General features: G+C 33.8%; 2 protein-coding genes across 5 annotated transcripts; both read right to left on the bottom strand.

The window, feature by feature from the left end:
• Nucleotides 1-707: 707 nt before the first annotated feature.
• LOC117123467 (nuclear factor of activated T-cells 5-like) lies at nucleotides 708-10,197 on the bottom strand. Of its 3 annotated transcripts, XM_033269389.1 has the most exons (12): nucleotides 10,015-10,197; nucleotides 8,903-8,962; nucleotides 8,173-8,614; nucleotides 7,817-8,006; nucleotides 7,525-7,718; nucleotides 7,065-7,237; nucleotides 6,737-6,930; nucleotides 6,400-6,532; nucleotides 3,142-3,204; nucleotides 2,605-2,835; nucleotides 2,014-2,286; nucleotides 708-1,747 (listed from the first exon to the last, which is right to left on the bottom strand). In XM_033269389.1, the coding sequence occupies exons 1-12, from the start codon at nucleotides 10,091-10,093 to the stop codon at nucleotides 1,713-1,715; spliced, it is 2,067 nt and encodes a 688-aa protein (XP_033125280.1). In that variant the 5' UTR covers nucleotides 10,094-10,197; the 3' UTR covers nucleotides 708-1,712. The 3 variants fall into 3 exon arrangements, 2 of the variants coding, with proteins under 2 accessions (XP_033125280.1, XP_033125281.1); XM_033269390.1 differs by lacking the exon at nucleotides 2,014-2,286; XR_004447855.1 differs by lacking the exon at nucleotides 708-1,747 and having other exon boundaries at nucleotides 2,144-2,419; nucleotides 2,502-2,835.
• Nucleotides 10,198-14,007: 3,810 nt separating this feature from the next.
• LOC117123524 (N-acetylgalactosamine-6-sulfatase-like) lies at nucleotides 14,008-21,513 on the bottom strand. Of its 2 annotated transcripts, none has more exons than XM_033269480.1 (10): nucleotides 21,368-21,513; nucleotides 20,801-20,924; nucleotides 20,152-20,329; nucleotides 19,648-19,852; nucleotides 19,225-19,489; nucleotides 18,345-18,448; nucleotides 16,950-17,192; nucleotides 16,420-16,541; nucleotides 16,162-16,279; nucleotides 14,008-15,307 (listed from the first exon to the last, which is right to left on the bottom strand). In XM_033269480.1, exons 1-10 carry the CDS (start codon nucleotides 21,464-21,466, stop codon nucleotides 15,221-15,223), a joined length of 1,545 nt encoding a protein of 514 aa, XP_033125371.1. In that variant the 5' UTR covers nucleotides 21,467-21,513; the 3' UTR covers nucleotides 14,008-15,220. The 2 variants fall into 2 exon arrangements, with proteins under 2 accessions (XP_033125371.1, XP_033125372.1); XM_033269481.1 differs by lacking the exon at nucleotides 19,225-19,489 and adding an exon at nucleotides 18,897-19,161.
• Nucleotides 21,514-21,641: the final 128 nt, after the last annotated feature.

Genomic DNA, 21,641 nt, shown 5'->3' with positions numbered 1-21,641 from the left:
AAAATCATTTTTTTGTAATTCAATTTTTAAAAACTCGGCAAGCTCTTGTATGAAAACCGGATATATATTCTTCAAATGTTTTACTTTTTTGTTTGATTCTTCTCATTATTGTGTAAAGCCCAGGAACCATTGGTGCCAAAGCTACAACTTCAAATATAGGCCTATTGTGTAATTTTTTTTTTTCATTATGCGTTTTGTACTTGTATTAAATAGGCCTATCGTACTTAAAATCAGCTACCGGTGGTATTGTCTGAAGCTCCGTAGTTTTCGTATTTCTCACAATCTAATATCAAACACTGTACAATCAATGAATTGAGGTTTTCCAGTTTCTAAAAATCGTTGGAAATTCAATTTCTAACGCAAGTGAAGCATGGTAAATTCAATGGGGTGCTGAAACCAGCCGGGTGTCAGTAAAGTCTTTATTTGTCGCCCTCTCTCCAATTCCAAATCATCGTGACCAAAGGATTTTTTTGGAAACCAGCGTTCACTCAACACCGATCTAAATATAACACTGTTTATTAATAATTATTCATTAATGAATGTTTTTGTATTCCACATACATTTTCTATATTATACTTTAGTAGTGAGCTCCGTAAAATGTTGTTTCAACAATCTAATATTTTCCATGTCTTTAAAATGGGTCTATACGTAAACACTGCTTCTCACTCTTCACACTTCAAAATCAGACAAACAAAAGACAAAAATTATAATATGTTTTCTTTTAATTTTTATTATCATTTTGTAATAAAAAACATTTAAAAAAAATTTAAAATGAAAAGGCATTTCTCAATAAACTAAAGTCTAGTTTAATTTGCTTTCCAAATAGATTGAATCGATATTCTGTACAAGTCCAGCCCAAGATGTTGTGAGCAGATACAGATGTACATACCACAATCTTATTGCACTGCATGGTTTGTATACTGTACATCAAAAGTGATCCAAATGGCTGTGTGCCAATTAGTGTAGTACATGTATATAATTTGGGCTAACTACTACTTGGGCTATCAAACAGGTTTGTATTATCAAATCATACTTCAGTCCATTTAACTGCAATGTATAAACAATGCTCATATATAAGCTGGCATGTTTTTAAGTTTAAACAACATTAGGAATTAGGAACAATTCTGGAATTATAATATCACAATTCTAAAGACTCACTCCAACTCAAAAACATTGTCTAATTTAACAAGCATGCTACTTAAATTGCACCACTAATAAATACAGTTAAGATGTTTATGCATTTGTTAGATGCAAACGCTTAAGTCTCAAAGCAAGTTACTTGTATTCTCAATACAATCTAATCCAGATACTAATTTATTACAGGATTATAGTTCATATTTTTTAAATTAATGGCAAGTAGATGAAACATAAAAACCCAATGAAATAGGTATTTGTCCAGTTAAATAATCAAAAAATCAGCTGATTAATATGTTGACTATTTTTAAACATCAAGGTACTCTGGAGCAAACTAAAGCTATAAAACTAGCTTTAATTTTTAACTATTCCCACAAAAGGAATTAACAATCAATGCTTTTTAATTTAGCGTGAAATATTCCACGTATATAAATAAGATATTTTTGCAAAACACCTTTATACTTTACTACAAATATTTTTTTTTACAGTTATTTACAACAGATATAACAAAATATTTCTTGTGTATGAATAGGAGTATGTTTATATACATTTGTACAGTAATTGTAAACCTTGTCAGATCAGTGTGAACTTCCAATCCCAAGAACCTCAGCAACTGCAAAAGAGAAAAAAAATAATGTAAGTAACATGTAAATATATGATTTGCCACAAAGAAATATCTTTATACTAATATCAAAGAACATATAGACAACAAGAATCTACAGTGCACATTTTCGAAGAGGGCGCTCTTGTTGAATGTTCTTTAATATTAAGTGAATGCTGCTACATGTTTTAACATCAAGGGTCACCTGAAATACAAAGACAGTAGGAGAGAAACAAAATAATTTTAGAAACGAGACTGGAAAGGAAAGAATACAATACCATCTTCTATCGTGATGCAGGAATTTTGGCCAGTGGCACCCCAGTGTTCATCAATTTGTTTAGGGTAGGAGGTCATATCATTGGATGGCACACTGATGTTGTCCATAATCATTTTGAATTCGTCAAAGGGTTTATTCTCCAGATATCTTGTTACATCTGTCAAGCCATCAGGCAACGTTTCAATCTTGCCATCAATTCTTGTTACATCTGTCATGCCTTCAGGCAACCTTTCATTCTCACCTTCATTTACTTGTGGTTGGTACCCGTTAAAGCCTACAATTAGTTTGAAATTGCATTTAGAATAATGTCGCCGTGAGAGGTAAATGGAATAGCCATGGGTTCCCAGTCACATTCAGTTGTTGAAACATAAAAGGCTTGAACATGGTATCTATTTCTGAGTAATGCTTCAACATGCACCAAAATCAACCAGGTTCTTCTAAATAAAGCATCGTCATCATCTGTTTAAATAAACTGCTATTATCCATGCTGTCAAGCCATTAATTATAGATAACCATGTAGAGGCCTTTCAAATTTTACACAACATCTGCATATGTCAGAGCTATCCTTTACAAAGTAACAAATTATATCTACCTTCATTCATCTGTAACTGGGTCGTCAGGCTGGGTTGGTCCACATATTGCTGGGAAGCAATGAATAATGACAATTCGAACGGTGTCTGAATCGTTGACGGTGTCGATAAGCTTGTGGTGAGAGATCCAGGTTGATTGATGGGCATCTGTAGTTTGTCAGTCACTAGACTCGTAAGGTCGTTCACTGAACTGTTCACCGAAATATTCTTCAGTACTTGTTCGTTATCGTACACTGTAGAAAAATAAAAGTTTGTAAACAGAAAATGTTTTACCACATTATTCAAATTGACTGGCACACTTGGAGGTGAAAAAAGGTCAAAGTCAGCACACAGAAATTTAAAGTGAATATGAACTTTCAACAGCATTATCTCCATTATGCTGATAACTAAACGGGAAAATTATGATCAAAGATAAAATAAATTTGTACTTTTACAAATGTTTTCTTTACCATTTTTGTTCTCACTAAATTTAAAGTAAAATTAAAGTAGATTATTTTAATTATGCACTTTGAGATTATGCTAATTAGCCTGAGACTTACCTAATGAACTACTCAGTGACTGTGTCAGAGATGAAGTGAATGTTTGTGGCTTCCGTTCACTTTCTGTTGAGGCAAAACATAACAAGTGAGACCAAAATGTTCAATATCAAATGGCAACAGCATCAGGGGCTATGGGATTGTCAGTACATTTATGTCAGTCGAATTGATTACAAAAGAGCTCACTTTCCCCACAATTTACGATCTATAAATACAAACTATATTTGTTTTTATTTTCATATGTATCAATTTGAAATGCCCTTCATCCTTCATCTGTTCTCAAATCTCTGATGAACGTTTGGTTAACTATTAACCGAACAGGTCTCATTACATTTATTGTTGAGATCAACCTTCTCTCAAGTTAAATAGTTTTTAAATCGTCACATCATTTTGAATGAGCTCAGTTTCCAGAATCGGGCAATATGCAATATAAATCAATATAAAAAACAAATATGGTTTAAAGTGAAATTCTTTTATCATACGTGTGGTATATATTCCAACATTGGATTTTCAAGTTATTGTTCAATTTTAATTCTATACAAGTCATATTTCATGTATAGTATAATTTTTAGGTAATATTTTAAAATTCACATTTAAACATTGCGGTGAAAGTGGAATTTATTTAAGCTGCTGAATTTAGTCTAGTGGTTTTAAATTGCTTTAGATAGTTAGAAAATTGTATTGAGGCAGATCTAGCCAAATTCAATTAGTATTTTTAGTGATAGAAGAGAGAAGTTGGTTAATTTTAGTCATGAGGTCAAGTCAGGTCAAGTCTTGGGGTGCTGGGTGGCTGTTCTTCAAGCACCTGCAAATTAAAGAAACAAGTTACAGGATCCAGCATCAGGCCATTCCTTTTCTTTCCTTCCTTGGGAAAAATTATCTTGGTTAAGCACCTTAAAATCGCTACATGCAATTAATCCTAGTCATTAAAAAATTACAACTTTTAAAATATTACAACAATGAAAACAAAAAATAAATGCGAGTCTCTTGCTAAATATCAAAAATTATCTAAATTTTGTTCTTTTGAAGGTAAATGTTTTTCCCAATTGATAGTTATCGTATGAGAATTAACTGACAATTTGAATCAGAAGTGATTTCTATGCCTGGCTTACACATTGAAGTCACTATAAGCCAAAAAAGGCCAGTGAATCTTCAGTTTTGTTAAAAAATTTTTCTTATGACTTTAACACACCACAGACTTGTCACAGTTAAGATTTCTATACAGTTTCTATTAAGGATGTGCAAACCTGACATAGAGCAAGATTTGATTTTTGATTTTAAAGATAAAAGATTAACGGTACTGTACTCTATAACAGTGGCCGATGTACTACCATAATTCCGCAGGAACATGGACGAACGTTAACAGGCTTCAAAGCTTGTTAACGTGCCAGTGCTGCGCTTACACTGCACAAAGTGTGCAAAAGCGTCCATTTGGTTTTGACATCTGAAGAAAAACAAATTGTTTGCGGTAAATCTCTTGACCCTTCCCACTTGGAAGAGGGGACACCGACCCGGGATTAAGAAACATGGAAATATCAATACAAAATAACAATGTACAGCTTCTAGAAAAGTATCCACTAGTGGTTGATTTCTTTGGTTTTCCCAACCAAGATCCACCATTTGAACTGCTAGCATCTCCATTTGAGCCTTGCCATTACAAAAACAGCATATTGTCGCTAAATGTTGAACTGAGTAATTAGCACAAGAATGTGAAGCATTTTATTCATTGTACAGAGAAGCTGTACTACTTTTACTCATAAGTTTGGCAATAGTAAGTCTACTCCACTAAATTATCATTTTAAAGCTTATAATGTGGAGAAATATGAATATATTAAAACGTCAATTTTCTTGTTTTGGTCACTGATGCTGGCTTTGGCATGGCAAGCCCCATTTGGTAAAACATTCAGGGAAGTCGTCTCTGCTACTTTAATCAACTAGTGTTAACTTTTCTAGAAACTGACCTTGCAAGGGCAAAGCACTATTGAAGGTAGAAATCAACTGAAACGTTTGACATTATAACATTAAATTTTTAGTGTATTTCTAAATCAATATTTATTTTTTTAAATCTTGAACATTGCCAATATTTTTGGAAAAAATTGTGTAACACATGCCTTTTTTTTAAAATAATGTGTATGTTCCAATCGATTTCACCTGTGTTGGGCAAACATAAGCTCCCTCAAATACATTTCAATAAAATCAATGCCATTGTATTGTCAGAAATGCAGGGAAAAAAAATCATTTTCCTCTATATATTCTTTTTTTGTTTAAAATTTTGAACAATGGCTATGATTTATCAAGATACAAATTGTAAACCATGTCTAAACTGCATCAAAAATTCGCAATATTTATTTAGTGTAAATTTATGTGCGAAATAATGCTATAAATATATATAGCTAAAACACTCCTTACTGCAACTCATCTGATGTACTTGAAAATAACATTCCCAAAATCTTATTAAAATTATTTGAATTTTAGTATGTGCAGTTGAGTCATGGTTACTTCGACAAACTATGTTATGTTAAACAATCTCGGACCACACGAATCTGCTGAAGACCCAAGTAAGTATACTTCAAAAATCTTTAGTTCATTACCTTGTAATATAATCAATGAAATAACAATTCTGTAATTTTATATATAGTTTCTATGTAAATTCAAAACTATTTTTCAACCAATTGAAACCACTTGTAATGAAAATTGTTTTCAAAATATACTTTTTTTCCTTAGCAAAGCACACACAAATTCATAAAAAAAAATCTTACTTTTCAACCGTCCATTAAAATATATGTTTACTTCAGATACTATATTGAAGTAGATATACAAAATTGATGTTCCTATCTATATATTTCCAAACAAAATTGGGTAAATTTTTTTTTGGTCACTTGTGTGTACTTTACTTGAGGATTCATAATTTGATTTGCTTCAGCAAAAACAGGGAGACCCGTTGATGCACTTCTCATACAAATTTCTTCACAACTTGGTTAGACACATTTGTTTTTCATCATCTTTGAATTCCTATAATTTTGTTTCTACTCCCTAATTTTTGCTATCACTGGTTTAATATTGAATTTTTTATTCACAAAGAACTAAAAACGTAAATTTGAATCCATTCAAAATAAACCCTGTACAGATTCTTGTTTTTAGGAAACATGTTTGTAGTGTCATTAATTACCAAGTGCTGTTAGGCACCTACAGGTACATCCCCTGGTGGTCGCAGCTCAAAACCACAACCAAACAATCGAGTCATAAAAACATTAACCATACCTGGACGAGGGGTGTAAGTAAAAGGATGCAGCTCACTGCATTTACCAGGCCCAGTAGTTACCATCATTACTGTCTCAACATCATTTTCAACCTCTTGATCTTTATATGGTGGAATGGTGCACACGATATGAGTCTAAAAAAAACAATACAATAATTTGAATAAAATAACACATTTATAGATATGTAATACTAAAAATACTCTGTTCACCGTTGTCTGGACCCGAGGAAAGTTTTTTTTTTTGTTTTTATGTAGAATGAACTCATCACAGGTATATGATTAAAACTGCAAGCAATGATACCCAAAAACACTTCATGTCAAAGTTCACATTTCACTTACTCCATGAAATAAGGACTTGTCAACCTCACAGTCTGCTTCCCATATCAGTGTTCCATTAGGATGTCTTTCCTGAATTTTTACCTCCGTTACCTTGTTAAGGAAATTTTTACCGATGATGAAAAGATCCTCACCACCCTTTACAGAGCAAGAGCTGCAACTCCTCTTAGAGATTTCAGGATGCCCCTGTGGCTGAGCTAGATATTGTATAAGAAAATTCAATATGTATATCAGAATCTACATAATATCCTACAAACTCTCAAATATACAGTGTTAATATAGAGTTATCTTGTAATATTGTTCCTGCTACTAGAATTTCATGCGTACTCACTGCATGAGATGGATCTGGATGCAGTTTGAAGGGTCAGGATGCTTCCATCCGGTTGAGGAATGTTGACACGGAACACCAATCTCACATTTGTGCTTTTCCTCTTGCACCTTGCAAGACCTATTCTCTTTTCAACATCTGCGTTTCTCAACTTCAGAATACCAACACAATCAATACTGAAAGCAAATATAATAAATTGGAATGGTATATTTCATTTTTTAATTATCTGCAACACAAGTTGTAACCACAATCAGAAAGAATTTTGTTTGCACATTAAGGAACTGATCAATCACTTGCCACAGCCCATAATAGAACTAACAAACTGTGGTTCCAATGGTCACCCCTAAACTCCCAATATTCTGTTTAAATGCCAATATTCTTTGACAGGCTCCAAAAACATCTTGACAGTTATTAAGTATTACATTGAGATGGAAATCAGGCCATAATAATACATGTTACTTACAACATCTCCATCTTGTCATTATTGGGTTCCCAAGCAATTTCAATTACTGTTGTACCATCAACATCTTCCTCATTGCATGGAGTTGTAGTCCTGCCATACACTTTACAAGCTTGGTAATATCCATGTGGTTTTACTTTTTGTTGATCTGTTCCCACAAACACTTGCAGAGTGACTGGCTCTAACCAGCCTGTCAGCTAAAATAAAAATGTTAAAAATAATTCCACATTTCACTTCCATATTTTTAATGCAAATAAACTGTAATATAACTAAGTTTTTTGATACATTTTCTTACCTTTACAGCTGGGAAATCAAGCTGGCTTTCATCTTTGACACAACCTCTGCTACCTTCTGTTAGGTACCTTGCTCTGTGCTGCTTCTCTGGCTGAGAAATTATACTCAACTCAATATTGTCCTGCTTGCTTGGTGGGCAAAAGTTCAAGTTTGGCAACTTCTTTTGCTTCAACCTGGGTGGTAACAATAAACTGAGGAGACAAAATAAACATAAAAAATTATATTTAGATAACTATATTTTTCTTTTAATGCAAATAACCTAAAAAGCAGAATTTAGGGAAATATGTCTTATTTTGTCACAAAAAAAAAGAGAGAGAAAAAAAACTCTGATTTGTTTAAATCAGCAGATTAACATACCTTGTCCGTTGCTTCAAATTGTCACTTCCAGATACCTTTGCTGCTAAGCTGGCTACAATAGATGCCTTTGATTCCTCCTTGAAGTCTGTAGTTTTTGTTGTGAAATCAAATTTCTTTTGAGTTGGAGGATTGCTTGAAGTCGAATGCAGGCAAATCTTTTTTGATGATGTATTTGAGGACTTCTCAAAGACTTCAAATGGGCGTTTGTTACCGACAGACACGGGACTTGTTGCTTCCTCATTGGCAAACATTGATACAATTGACTGCACTGTGTCATCGTCAAGCAAATCCAAAGACGGACTGTTTGGTAGGGACATGTCTGTGGAATCAGTCGATGTACTCATTGGTGTGCCAGGCGAGTTGGAAAAGGCATCAAGTGAAATGTTGTCTTGGAAATTAGATAACATAATAGATTCCCCCATCACAGTATCTAATGCTGGATCTGTAATCAATAACGGGGATAAATAAGGTGACATCTACATACAAGCAATTCTTTGTGGGAAGCAGGGAAGAGCAAGTTCCCATTCTTTATATTTTTAGATATGAGCATTTCAACAATAAAAATGTTCCTAGTACATAATATTTGTGATGATTTTCAAACTACAAAAGTATAACTGCCTGGTGAGGCCTAGTAACTTCAGTTTACTAAATGCACATAGAAAAAACTTCTCTATTCATGAAACAAAATGTTCCTTTTATATATATTTACTATGTTAAATTTAAAACTTACAATTATTTGCTGGGCTGTCTTGAGGGAAAAATCGGTTTTCCTCAACTTTCTCACTACCATCTATAAATAAATAAGGAATAAGAAATGAGTATGCTATTCAACCAGTATACAAATTGATAAAGGCAGTACAATATTTATCAACATCAGATTAACCTGAACTGAGGTCTGGTACAGACAAAATATCATCAGATTGCAAAGGTGAGTGAGGCCCCTCAATATTTAAGTGAAAAGGGGCAACTGCTAGGTCTCAAAATATAGGACAGTTTTAAAACTTGAGCATGATTATAATAATTTCTTTGTTTTGGACATTTTCAATGGGGGCCTGTGTGTAGCAAGCTTTTATTTGGTGGAGGAGGCATGCAACCCCCGGGTCTAGGCCCTACAGTAGTTACACCACTTCACTGGTCCATCCAGTGTTCTTTTTTAATCTATAAAATAGGCCTAGCCAGGCTGCTCAGCTGCTAATTAATAGTAATACTACTACTCTAGACTAGGCCTAGCTCTACTAGCTAGGCTACTAGGCCTAGTACTACTACTACTAGGGAATGCCCTAGGCCTATTATTAATTATATAGTTATAATGACTCGCTCGAGTACTTTTTTTAAAAAAAACCAACACACAGAATTTTAGTTAGACGGATTACTGGTAACATACTGTACCACAAACTAGGCCTAGCCTAAGCCTGCAGTCTAGCATTTAATGATATATCATATGTAGGAATAATCATCCTTGGTTAACTATTGGCGCGAGACGGCAAATTATTCATTCATGTCGATTGAATGGGCATGCGCGCGATGCCATACCCACAAAATATTTGCATAAAGATCACATGACTCGTCACGCCCTAGGGATTAGACTTATTACGACGGTACTACTTTGTCTCATGAATGAATTATTCCATTTTAATTGTCATAACAAATAACTTCCAGACAATTTAACATCTTCCTATATAACAAGTGATTTATTTTTGCAAATTCTAATTAATGTGCGAGTACATTTATAGTGAATATAGTTAAAAGCAAATATTACTCCGCCACACTAAACCCACAATGAAAGAGAAATGGCGGCCAACAACTCATCCGAGTCGAGGTCCACTGTATTTGCAAACGCACCTTGACTTGAATACAAGCTTTCAGGTGAATCAAGATAACTCAAACAAGTATTCGACACATCTAGTAATGAAGCGTCCATATTGGAAACAAATGTTGACCTGAAAATGCGATAAAACTGTTCTGTAGCTCTCTCAATTACACGTACTTAATCACTCGACGATCTATCGATGAATGTGCCGAACACTTTTTGTTCATTGGTTTATTTCTCGACGATCTCTCCTTCTGCCATTGCAATTGGCTGTAATGTGATTACATCATTATTGGCCAATAGTCACTCGAATCCACTTAATGACGTCAGAAACCATAGCAACAGTTACAGCGCAGTAATTACTGTACTACATAATAATATAATCCTTTGAAATTTCGCACAGAAAATGGGGAACCCCCTATAGAAAAAAGTACATGTAATGTAATTTCTCCTAAATAGAATTTTGTGGTAATTTTCCATTGCGTTTATCTAGGTAGGCCTCATCAACAGTACTGATGATCGTTCCAAGAGAAAATGGAGAAAACGAACAGTAAATATAATACACCTCAAGACCCTTAAATTGACAGGTAATAAATTTATGCATTTTTGTAATAACATTTCGAAATCAGCACAAACTATTTTTCTTTTTCGATATAGTGTTGCTTAGAATTTAATAACTTATTTAATCCTTTCAAATGAGCTATTATTTTTTCCCCGTTTTTTCCCGTTATTTTGGCAGGCAGTGTTTCTTTAAATTATACCATTATGTCACCTAGAGCAAAGTCGTACAAAAAGTATGTTGAATGTGGATTGTCGTGATAAGCGCTGCTTTCACAACAATGTCCTTAGTCTCCTTGACGAACATAAAAGTACTGAATTGGGTAACTTTTTCCATTTATACAAAACTAAATCTACGAAAACTCTGCCATTGTTCTTTCTTTGTGTACGTTTGTGGGAATCTGATATATTTGTAAAGACCTCACAGTTTGAATATTTGTGGTCGAATTGTAGTAAACGACAACCAGGACACACAAAAGAGAGAGCTAACCATTTGTTAGAATGTGATTACTGTATGCCTACATTAATATATTGAAATATTTAATACCGGTAGTAGCTCGTAAATACAGCAGAGTGTATAGAATTCTTGAAATCAGGGGAGGGGTGTGAGGGGGAGCTCGATGATTTAGGAAGTGCTAGGTAGCAAAATAAGATGTTTATCTATGTGCTTATTGTTAGCCTTCATACGTAATTCTATTGCATTCATTATCTTTTAGGCCTATGATAATAACAGTGCCTGCTACGACAATCTAGTGTTTTTCAGCGTTTTATAATTTAGTGTAAATCGCAGAGTAATGCCAAGTCACAGGTGGGCGAAGTGCGGCCCGTCAGCGATTTTTTTTTTTGCGGCCCGCGACAATGAATTAAAAACCTTATGTTTGCGGCCCGCCAATCATAATTGTCTAGAAAACACCTTGTTTTTTACGGCCCGACACCAATCATATGTAAAAAGTAGCATTAAAACTGAGAATAAAGCGATGTAAAAGCAGTGCTTGGAGGTTTTTGGAAGCTCACTGGAAACATCAATGTTTAGAAGCGGCCCTTGGTGTTAAATCAAAAATTCACTTTGGCCCTCCGACCGATTTTTATGCCCACCCATGTCCTAAATGTAATTTAGGTCTATGATATATTATAACAGTACTGTCGACATTTCTCAGTTAATTAATATTACAATAAATGTAAGTTGTATGGCCGCCACTGTGGATTCAGTCGTTTTGCAAGTACCCTACCGGAGGAAACCTGCCGAGAGTACAATGTTTGCACATAGGCCTACGTATGACAAAATATTACAAGATTAAGCATGAATATTTATAAACAAGAAATTAATAGTTAATATAATAAAAAATAATGTTATCTCAAACTTTATTATTAACTTGTCAGCCTACATAAAATCAAAATTTATAATTTTAAAGAAAGGGAACTTGGTTCAGATAAATTATTCTAATATCTTCCATGTTTAGAATAAGGGGTTCAGGTCAAGAGGAAGGAAGGGGGTACGCAAGACCTCCTACACAAGAACTGTATGACCTGAAACTGAAGTAGCAATTGTGGTATCAATTGTGATAATTATTAACAGGAATTGAAAAGGAAATTTACGTATTGGTTCAGGAAATTATTGTATTAATGACAAGGTATTATGCACGAATATAAGATATAAGCCCTTACACAGAATTTAAAATATTCATAACGAAATATAGGACAAACAATAATATTTCATAAACGTTCATTGTTTCTCCATAGTTGTCGCCGTCGTCGTCATCATAACTAGTATTATCAATGTTATTATTATTATCATCATCTGTTAAATTCGATTTTCCTCCTAATATGAACAGAGGTGGGTAAGGAATTCATTAAACATGGCAAAAACCATATTTTTTAAGTTCAGTGCTAAAATGATCATATATTAAGTTTCATATTTATATAAAGAATGGCACAAAATAAAGACAATAGCTTTCCTCACTCATAAAATTGTAAGTACAACACTCTCCAGCATCATCCACTCAGTTTTGGCTCACAGTTAAAAAAAAAAGATTACATAAGACTTGTAAAATAGTTTTAATTTCTTGTTTATTCACATAATAGAACCTCTTAAAAATATTGAAATGGTATAAAATATTAATACCGTTTAATAGCATACTGTATACAAATTATTCAGAATTTAAAGCCTGGATATAAAGAGACAGTTATAGGTCCATGATAAAACATAAGACTGTGTGTCTTAAAATATGGACCCTAGTTAACTCAGTGATCAAACCAAATGGATCAGAAGAGTAATAAACACTTTATAAATGCAAACCACTGTTACTAAAGTAGGGAATGAAATTAATGAATACCCCACACCCATGAAAGGGGAATGACTCCAATAAATACCCCCACCTTATCCTTTTAAATTAACATGACAGCAATATTATTTATTGTATGGAGAAACACCTCCATTGCTAATGTATAAACACCTTTTTTTTAATAAAAAGAACAACATATTGTTGCTATTGAGATTCAAACCCATAAATCTCCTCTGTTTGGTATCTCAACGATCTGGGCTAAAAAAACAAGCTAGTATATTCTCCTAGATTTGCTATTAAGACACACTTTTAATCATTGTATTTTAAAGATAGTTATATTTTGATTGAGAATCCAATTGTCATCAGCTTATTGTAAATTGGGCCAACTGATCATTTAAGATGGTTTTCTACAATTTACCATACATTAGCAGGTAAGTTAAAATTAAGGAATACAACTTGATGAAAAAAAAGCCCAAATGGTTTTTAGCACAATAAAATCTAAAATTTAAAGCAGTAATACAGTACTGTAATTGAATGTACAAGAACAAGGAAGACTTTGAATTGTTTCTCAAATTAATTCAGAGAGCTGAATTATAGCTTTGTGGTTTTAACCAACTTCCTTTTCAATGTCACCAAGCATCCTGGGTTAAAATTCTGTCAGGCCATGATTTCATTTCATGCATACTTGACTCAGAATAATAGGATTATATAGTGCCATGGTGGAATCATGGAGGAATACATTTCCCATAATGGAATGTAGTGTACTCCTTCCCTGTAGTGTCCCCACTTCCCTTATAAATACATTTGTAATGAATGTTGTACAAACAAAATCTAAATTTACTTCATGCATGGAGTTATGAAAGTAATAACATTTAGCCTAGTGCTTGTAGAAGTGGCCCTTTCCCTTGAAATCATACAAGCCTAGGCACACACTGCACTGGCTGATGGTCAATCAACATGGTTACATGAAGACCACAACACAAGGAGTCAACTATGATGAAAAAAAATGTTTGAAGGCTTCAGTGCAGCGCTTATTCGAGAGCGGTGCTAATAAATAAAATATTGGTGCGGCGGTTTCCATGCCCGTTCCCATGATATTTACTTCACATACTCCGGTAGTTCAGTAAGCCTATCATAGGTCCTATCATCGTAAATAAACGTTTATAAGAAATGCTTGTGTCTTCATTGTGTTATTTATTCATTTTATTGTACCATTGTATTTAAAACCCTGTTTCTCAGTGTTTCATTACACACAGCGTAATATTATACACTTGATTAAACACAGCGGTGCTTATTTGCATGCGGCGCGTATTTGAGAGCAGTGTTTATTTGAGAGCGGCGCTTATTCGAGCATTTAAGGTATGCACTCAAACTGCAGCGACAATCAGCAATCAACATTGTATTGTCAATCATTCCGCCAGCTGTGCAAACTGTTAGCCAATGCAGTGTGTTCCTAGGTAACTGTAGTTGTAATATTTTATGCTTATAATAAAACCTTATCTGGATAATTCAAACTAAATGTTTTAAAAACTGCGGTAATATCCATTGCTACATAACTTTATGCAGGCTAATCAATCATTATCAAATTGATATAATAAAATGGAATTTAATATAAAAATGAATTTAGATCAGTCATAAACATATTATTATATTTAATAACTGAAATACAAAGCTAACAAATATAATACTGGCATCACAATTATAAAGTATCCCTTCACAAGGTTAAAAAATGTAATCAACTTAATAAAACAAAAGAATATCAGATCATATATTATATAAATATTATTTCTTCATAGTATTTCAATATATATCTTTTAATATTATTTCATGCAGATTTCATAAAAAACTAATGTTCAGTCATTCAGTTATTATTTACCAAAAATATTCATGGGTGTTGCTTATCTGATACACAGTATACAGTATAGGACACCCTATTAAGTAGAGTCTCTCCTGTTAATAGCACACTTTTTGTCCACATTATTATTTATATACATATACATGGATATGTATGTGTATATACATATACATATAATTATCTGTATAATTAAAATTTACTTGCCATCAAAATGTAATAATTCAGGATAATTCCAATAGCAAAGTACTTTGTACTACAATTTATAATACTTAAGTTTATTTTAGCATTAATACTGTGTATAATTAAAATGTACTTGTCATTATAATTTTAATTGAGGATGACGATTCCAATAGTGCGATGATTCATCCTACAAATATTTAATACTTGAGTTTATCTTATTAAGTACAAGCGAATCCGATATGATTCCAAAAGCGCCACGCCTTATAAAACATCATAATGCTTTGAGCTTAAGTTAAATTTGTTTATACATTACAGTACTGTGTATATTTTATCCAATCCTGGTGGAGCTATGACAACCAGATATTAATGTGGCCATGTGCATTTCTGTGGATTAGACGGAACTCCTTTTAAACAACTATTCACTTTTTCACATCCAGGAGGGGCCCAATTCTGAAAGAATAAAAACAATTGGAAAATTTCAGTAAAACCAATGTATTTTTTGTCCTTCCTCTTGCATAGTGTAATCTATTATTATTGTTTTGTAATTTTGTTATTTGTTATTTTGTTACTTGGTATTATATAGCGCCTTTTCCTTTAGTTTACAAAGTACTTTGTTTTCCCTGGTTATGGGTCCACATGCTTCAGTGTTGCTGCCATATTGGCGCAGTAGGTACCTATATATATTGGATCCCATTGGAAATAAGTTAGTTTTTTTGACTTTATGGGTTATCCTGGTTTCAAGTTTTAATGTTCAATATTTTTTTGTAATTTCATCTATATTGTACTTTTGTAAGGTTGAAACCGAATAAAAAACAAACACCTGGGTGGAGAGAAGCAATGCAGATAAAGTGCCTTGCTCAAGGACACAAGTGAAGCGCACAGCAAAGATTGTAATCCCGACCTCGATGTTGGGAAATTAAATCGTTCCCGCTGCAGAGAACCACGTCTTTTATTATAATTTTAATAACCCTTTATGAATGATGAAACAAATGATGATTTGTGTGATGACTAACAGTTTTGATGACTTTATTCTGTATCTGAAGTTGTGGTTTTTAAAAATTTAGTTGTGAAGGTATAATCTGGTTAAGAAGCCTCAGAGCTGTTCAGTGTCCAGGTGTTACAGGCCAAATCCTAGACTTCATATCTAACCATCACTCAAATCTACACGTTTGCGATTTTGGATAAACTAGGACTGGGCATTTGAAGTTGTTATTATATTTTTGGCCTCATGAATGAGTATGTGCCAAAATACATGCAGCTTGACTGGAATATTCATATTATCTATTTAAAAATACTGTACTTACCATCACTCCATTATCACACACATTTAATTGAGGAACACCAGGTTTCAAATTGGTCTTGTGCTCTGCTACCACACTTTCAATATCAGCTATCACACTTTTGTATTCACTACTGGCTGGTCTGATAAATCACAAACAAAATGGATAACAAAGTAAAATTACTCTAGGCTTTGCTGTAAAAGTGTCTTTCCAACAATCCTAGTATCTATAGCAAATAAATAAAGTGAATTAAGTACGCAATGAAGAGGGATAAATACTCACTTAAGAGGGTACTTCTCACCAGGATCTCGGCCTAGATGAAACAGAAGAGGTTGTTTGGTGTGGTTTGTTTGTGCATGTGTCATTACTCCACTGACATTCTCTCCCCTACAAAAGTTGATGCCCTGTTTGTGTAAAAAGTAAACAAACAAACTTGTTGGGAGTAAACAGTGTATAGTTAAAAATTCAACAGACATGGAAAAGACATATTATTTTATAGAACCATGGCCCTATTTCTTTAAACCATATTCATAGAGGGTGATTCTTCCAGCGTATCCTAGAAGATCAGCTGATATTCAGGGGCTCTCTTGAAATAATGTGATGCTTCTGTCAGTGAAGTCTCCTTAAGTGGTTTAGAGAGTGGAGTTTTAGTTGTGAGAAAAAGACCTGCTATCACAGGAATTCAACACAGGACCCTGGGATTAGAAGGCAGGCATCTTAACCACTAAGCTATTCTACTCCTCTTGGCCTATATACAACTCAACTTCAAATAAATATTTTTTTACAATCAACACAAACAGATTTATTTTTACCTTCATAAATTCATCAATGGAATTTGTCCACGTCCAGTAATGAGCTTTATAGAGACCTTTCCTAATTGCCATCATTTCGTTACCACGGTAATAAAATATTGTCTTATTAGAATCAATATCATCATGGAGAAGAGCTGGCAGAAGTGAACGGCCATCATATATACGGTCACTGGGTGCTGCAATCCCAGCCAAATCAAGAGCTGTGCTAAATATATCCATAACGCTACCTAGCTGATGACTAACCTGAGATAAAATATTAGCATGAATTAAATATTTGTTCAATTCAATTTCAATTCAGCAGATGAACGAAGCACGAATGAGCCCCTCAGAGTCAATGGCCATCCATCAATTGGTGTAAGGAATAGGAGTAGTTTAGCTTTATTACTATTATTATTATTATTATTATTATTATTATTATTATTATTATTATTATTATATAATTTCTGTATAAAGCACATAGGGGCAATGTGTGCTATATAAATATATAATTATTATTATTATTATTATTATTATTATTATTATCATCATCATATAATTTCTGTGTAAAGCACATAGGGGCAATGTGCAATATGTGCTATATAAATATACAATTATTATTATTATTATTATTATTATTATTATTATTATTATTATTATTATATAATTTTTGTGTCAATCACATAGGGGCAAATGTTCTATATACATATACAATTATTATTATTATTATTATTATTATTAATATTATTCATGGTTCATATTTGATCAAAATGCTCCATCAGCAAATAGTTGCTGTGGACTATGGCTTTTACTACAGCAATTTATTCTTCTACAGCAACAAGCTTCGTAAATTTTTTAAGGCGGCCTATTCTATAAATGAAATTGTATAATCCACTGCTAGGCCTGGTGACTCAACAGCAAAAAGCTTGCTCATCCGCCCTTCATTCATTTCATAACAGTGCACGGCGCTTTCTATAGCAATTGTTGGTGCTGTGGGAAAATTCAAACCCTGTTATTACCTGCTTGGCCAGTCACCAAGTGACATAAAACTAAGAAAAATGCCAAAAATGACGTACTGTATGCTTTATACTGTACTATAAATGTTACAATTATATGTAGGGCCCTGGTAATGTACATTCACTTTTTTTAAGAATCCTTAATGGATATCAGTAAGTATAACACCCATATTTTTCAAAGACTAATAATTTTAATAATAATAATAATAATAGTTCATTCTTGTATAGCACATATAAGCAAGCCCTGAATGTGCTGTAACATAAAAAACGAAATAATATTACAACACTGATAATTAAGCTCTTCTAGTCACTACAGCCAAAGAAAAAAATTTCGAAAAAATATTAAAAAAATATAATATACCAAGAATTATTAAACCAAATACAGTATAAGACAATTTCTTACTTTTCCAGCTGGAATTTTGCCAGGCCACCAAGCAATGGTTGGTTCACGCATACCACCTTCATATGTGGTTTCCTTTCCACAGAGGAATGGACCATTACTGCCACCTAAACAAATTAACAACTGATGTAAGTAACTTATTAATTTTAAAATATATCAAGCATTTCTCATTATTTTTTTCTCTTATTTACAATGACAGAAACCTTTTTAAAACTAGAACACAGCAAACAGGGAGATCTGTACCTTATTTCTAAATTGCCTATGAACACATTTCTTTACAACAAATAAATTCTAATACTTTACACGCTTAAAATTTGCAAACTAATAATAAAATACATCAAATGCACTATTGCATGATTAAGTATTGAGTTGAAAACTACATATAATACAATTTAAACGAAATTAATGTAAAAAATCAAATTTAAAAAAAAGGAACTAGTGACACAGGGACTCTTTTTTTCAAATTGCTGACAAGTATTATACATTGCATGCACAAATACATAAATAAACGTTAGTGAGTTATTTTTTTGGTGCAGTTGAAACAAAACCATGTACCATCGGACTTGGCATTCAGAGGCGCTCCGTTGTCCGACGAAAAAATCACAAATGTATTCTCAGCAATCTGCAGGTTTTCGAGCGAACTTAGAATACGGCCTACGCCATCGTCTAACTCCATGACCACATCGCCGTACAAACCACGCTGACTACGTCCTTGAAAAGCTTTAGAAGCATAGTGAGGGCGGTGTGCTGAATCTGGCGCCCAGTACAGGAAGAATGGTTGCTGCTGTTTAGCTTGCTTGTCAATGAACGCAATGGCTTCCTGTAGAAAGACAGAATACTACATTCATACCATGGATCCAAAACTAGCAAACCCCAAACTCACCAGCCGTCCGTGAAACGATGGCAGCGCCATTATCAGATGTAAACAGAACAAAAGTGTTGTTTTCAATTTTCAGATCCTTCAGTTTAGTGAGAATTCTACCAACACCAGAATCAAGTTCTCGCACAGCATCACCGTATAGTCCACGCTGGCTTGTGCCTTGAAACTCCTTGGATGCATAAAGTGGAGTATGCGTTGCATCGGGGGCCCAGTATAAGAAGAAAGGTCTTCCTGCAATGTGTTCCTTTACAATGAAATCTAAACCTTCCTATTGTAAAACGAACAGAAGCATCAAATATGCAATAAACAATCTGTATAATAGCTGTAAATATTGGTGAAAACTTATAATATTAATATTAATGAACATCTCTGAGCAGTACAAACTACATTTGGTAAAGTATGTATATGTATGATGTCAAATCTCACCTCAATAAATATTTGAGTCAAGTTCGAAACACCTTTTTCGATTTTAAATTCTTCATAATACCTGCCAATCATGGCTCCATCACGGAACACAGGAATGTTTGGTGTTTTCACATTGTCATATGGTCCAAAGTGGCAATTTGATGACCCAAAGAATTCATCAAACCCATGCTTTAAAGGTAAAAACTGTGGTTGGTGCCCTAAATGCCTATAAATCAAAAAAAGATGAAGGTAAATTGTTAAGTAAGAAGATTACAGCGAAGTAGCAGAGGTCAAGCAGGTATACTCTCTTGGAGTTTCCCACTGTATTGACACTGTACATCACAAGATAGTAACTTTCGCATGAGAAACTCTTCCACTGGAGATATCTAAAAGGAATCAAACTTTTCTTTCACACCACTTCTCTGCTCCAAATACTATCAAAATCATTTCACTGTACCACATAACAAAATTTATGAATTTTCATCAAAACAAGCAGTACAGCAAATATTTGATTCTGAGTCTCACCATTTACCAATTATCTTGCTCCTGTATCCCTTTGTATGCAGGAGTTCAGGCAACAACACCTCTGAATCTTGAATCCCTCCAACAATAATTTGTGGAGTGTATCCATTTCTGGCGTGAGCATTTGTGGTATAGAAACCATTACGAATTGGAAGTCTTCCTGTTAGTAATGATGCTCTGGCTGTAGGATAAACAACACAGTAACATATATATTTTTTTTCATACCTTGTTGACTGTTTTGGTAACTGTTAAAAATTTGTTTTTGCCAATTAATAGACACAATTTATTTATAATAATATTGTTCATTCTTTACATTGACAGTAGGCTTGTTGACAAAATTAAATTTGTGTGGTAAATATGTCTGTAGAAGGTTATTTTATTATAATTGTTTGATTTACAGCTATTTCTCTTACTCCTGTACTCAGGGCTGGCTAGAGGGGAAATTGTAACAGGGGCAAGGTAGGTGTGAGCCCCCAGTTACAAGTGGGAGCACGAGAAATATTGCGCTGAAGGTGCAAACAATTTTTTTGGAGGCCCTGTCGTGTCAATCTGGAGGGGACCCATGCCATTATTGAGGGCCCATGATATTAATTATTATTTTTGAAAAAAAATTTTAGATTTCAAGAAAATGTGGTAACAAAACATTACTTACAAGGCGAGCAGAGGGGATTTCCTGAGTAAAAGTCAGGCATTAGAACACCGTTGGCAGCCATTTTATCCAGATTTGGCGTCTCCTTTGCTGGTTGACCATACACTCCCAAGTCTCCCCATCCCATCTAGAAATTTTGTTGTTGAGAACAAGCAAGATATAATAATAGCGCCATTATTAATTAGGCCTAGATGTATTTTACATTTAAAAAAATTTTTCTTATTTTATAAAAATTTATTGATTAATGAGCATTTTGGATTCACCACTACTAACTAAGCTAGCTATACGCCCAGGTAATGTACCTGTTTTCTTTTTTTCACTGTAAACCTATAAATAGGCCTAGCCTTAGTGGCCCTTATTAGCGGGCAACGCCTAGGCCTATGCTTGCTAACTAAGCCGATCAGATCCAGCGCCTGTCTGCCGGCCACAAACAACCACCGGCAGCAGCACCACCACACCACACCAGCTAATACAGGCCTAGTGTAGGCTCTAGACCATAACTTTAAACCTCTTAATCAACAAATCAACTATTTATTAAGGTAGAATGGGTGTAGCAAGAATGAATCTTACGTCGTCCATTAACATAACGACAATATTTGGCTGCTGAGATGCATCAGAGAGTGAAAATAAAAAGCAAACTGAAACGAAACAACTCAACTGAACCTCCATCTTCTTTTTTGATCATGTGATGTAACCATCATGTGACTTCCAAACTTGACACCGTCATAACCTCGCAGTTTTTATTAAAACATGATTTATATAAAATATTCGTCTACTCTTAAATTAATTAGAAATATAAAATAAAACCAGAGGCTTTATTATTTCACAAAAACATGCAGAGGTA

This window comes from Anneissia japonica, unplaced genomic scaffold, assembly GCF_011630105.1.
Source record: "Anneissia japonica isolate Jap-2015-1 unplaced genomic scaffold, ASM1163010v1 scaffold287717_len1600092_cov198, whole genome shotgun sequence".
NCBI lineage: Eukaryota > Metazoa > Echinodermata > Crinoidea > Comatulida > Comatulidae > Anneissia > Anneissia japonica.
The sequence above is the reverse complement of the archived record's forward strand: the minus strand, read 5'-3'. Positions and strand labels throughout refer to the sequence as shown.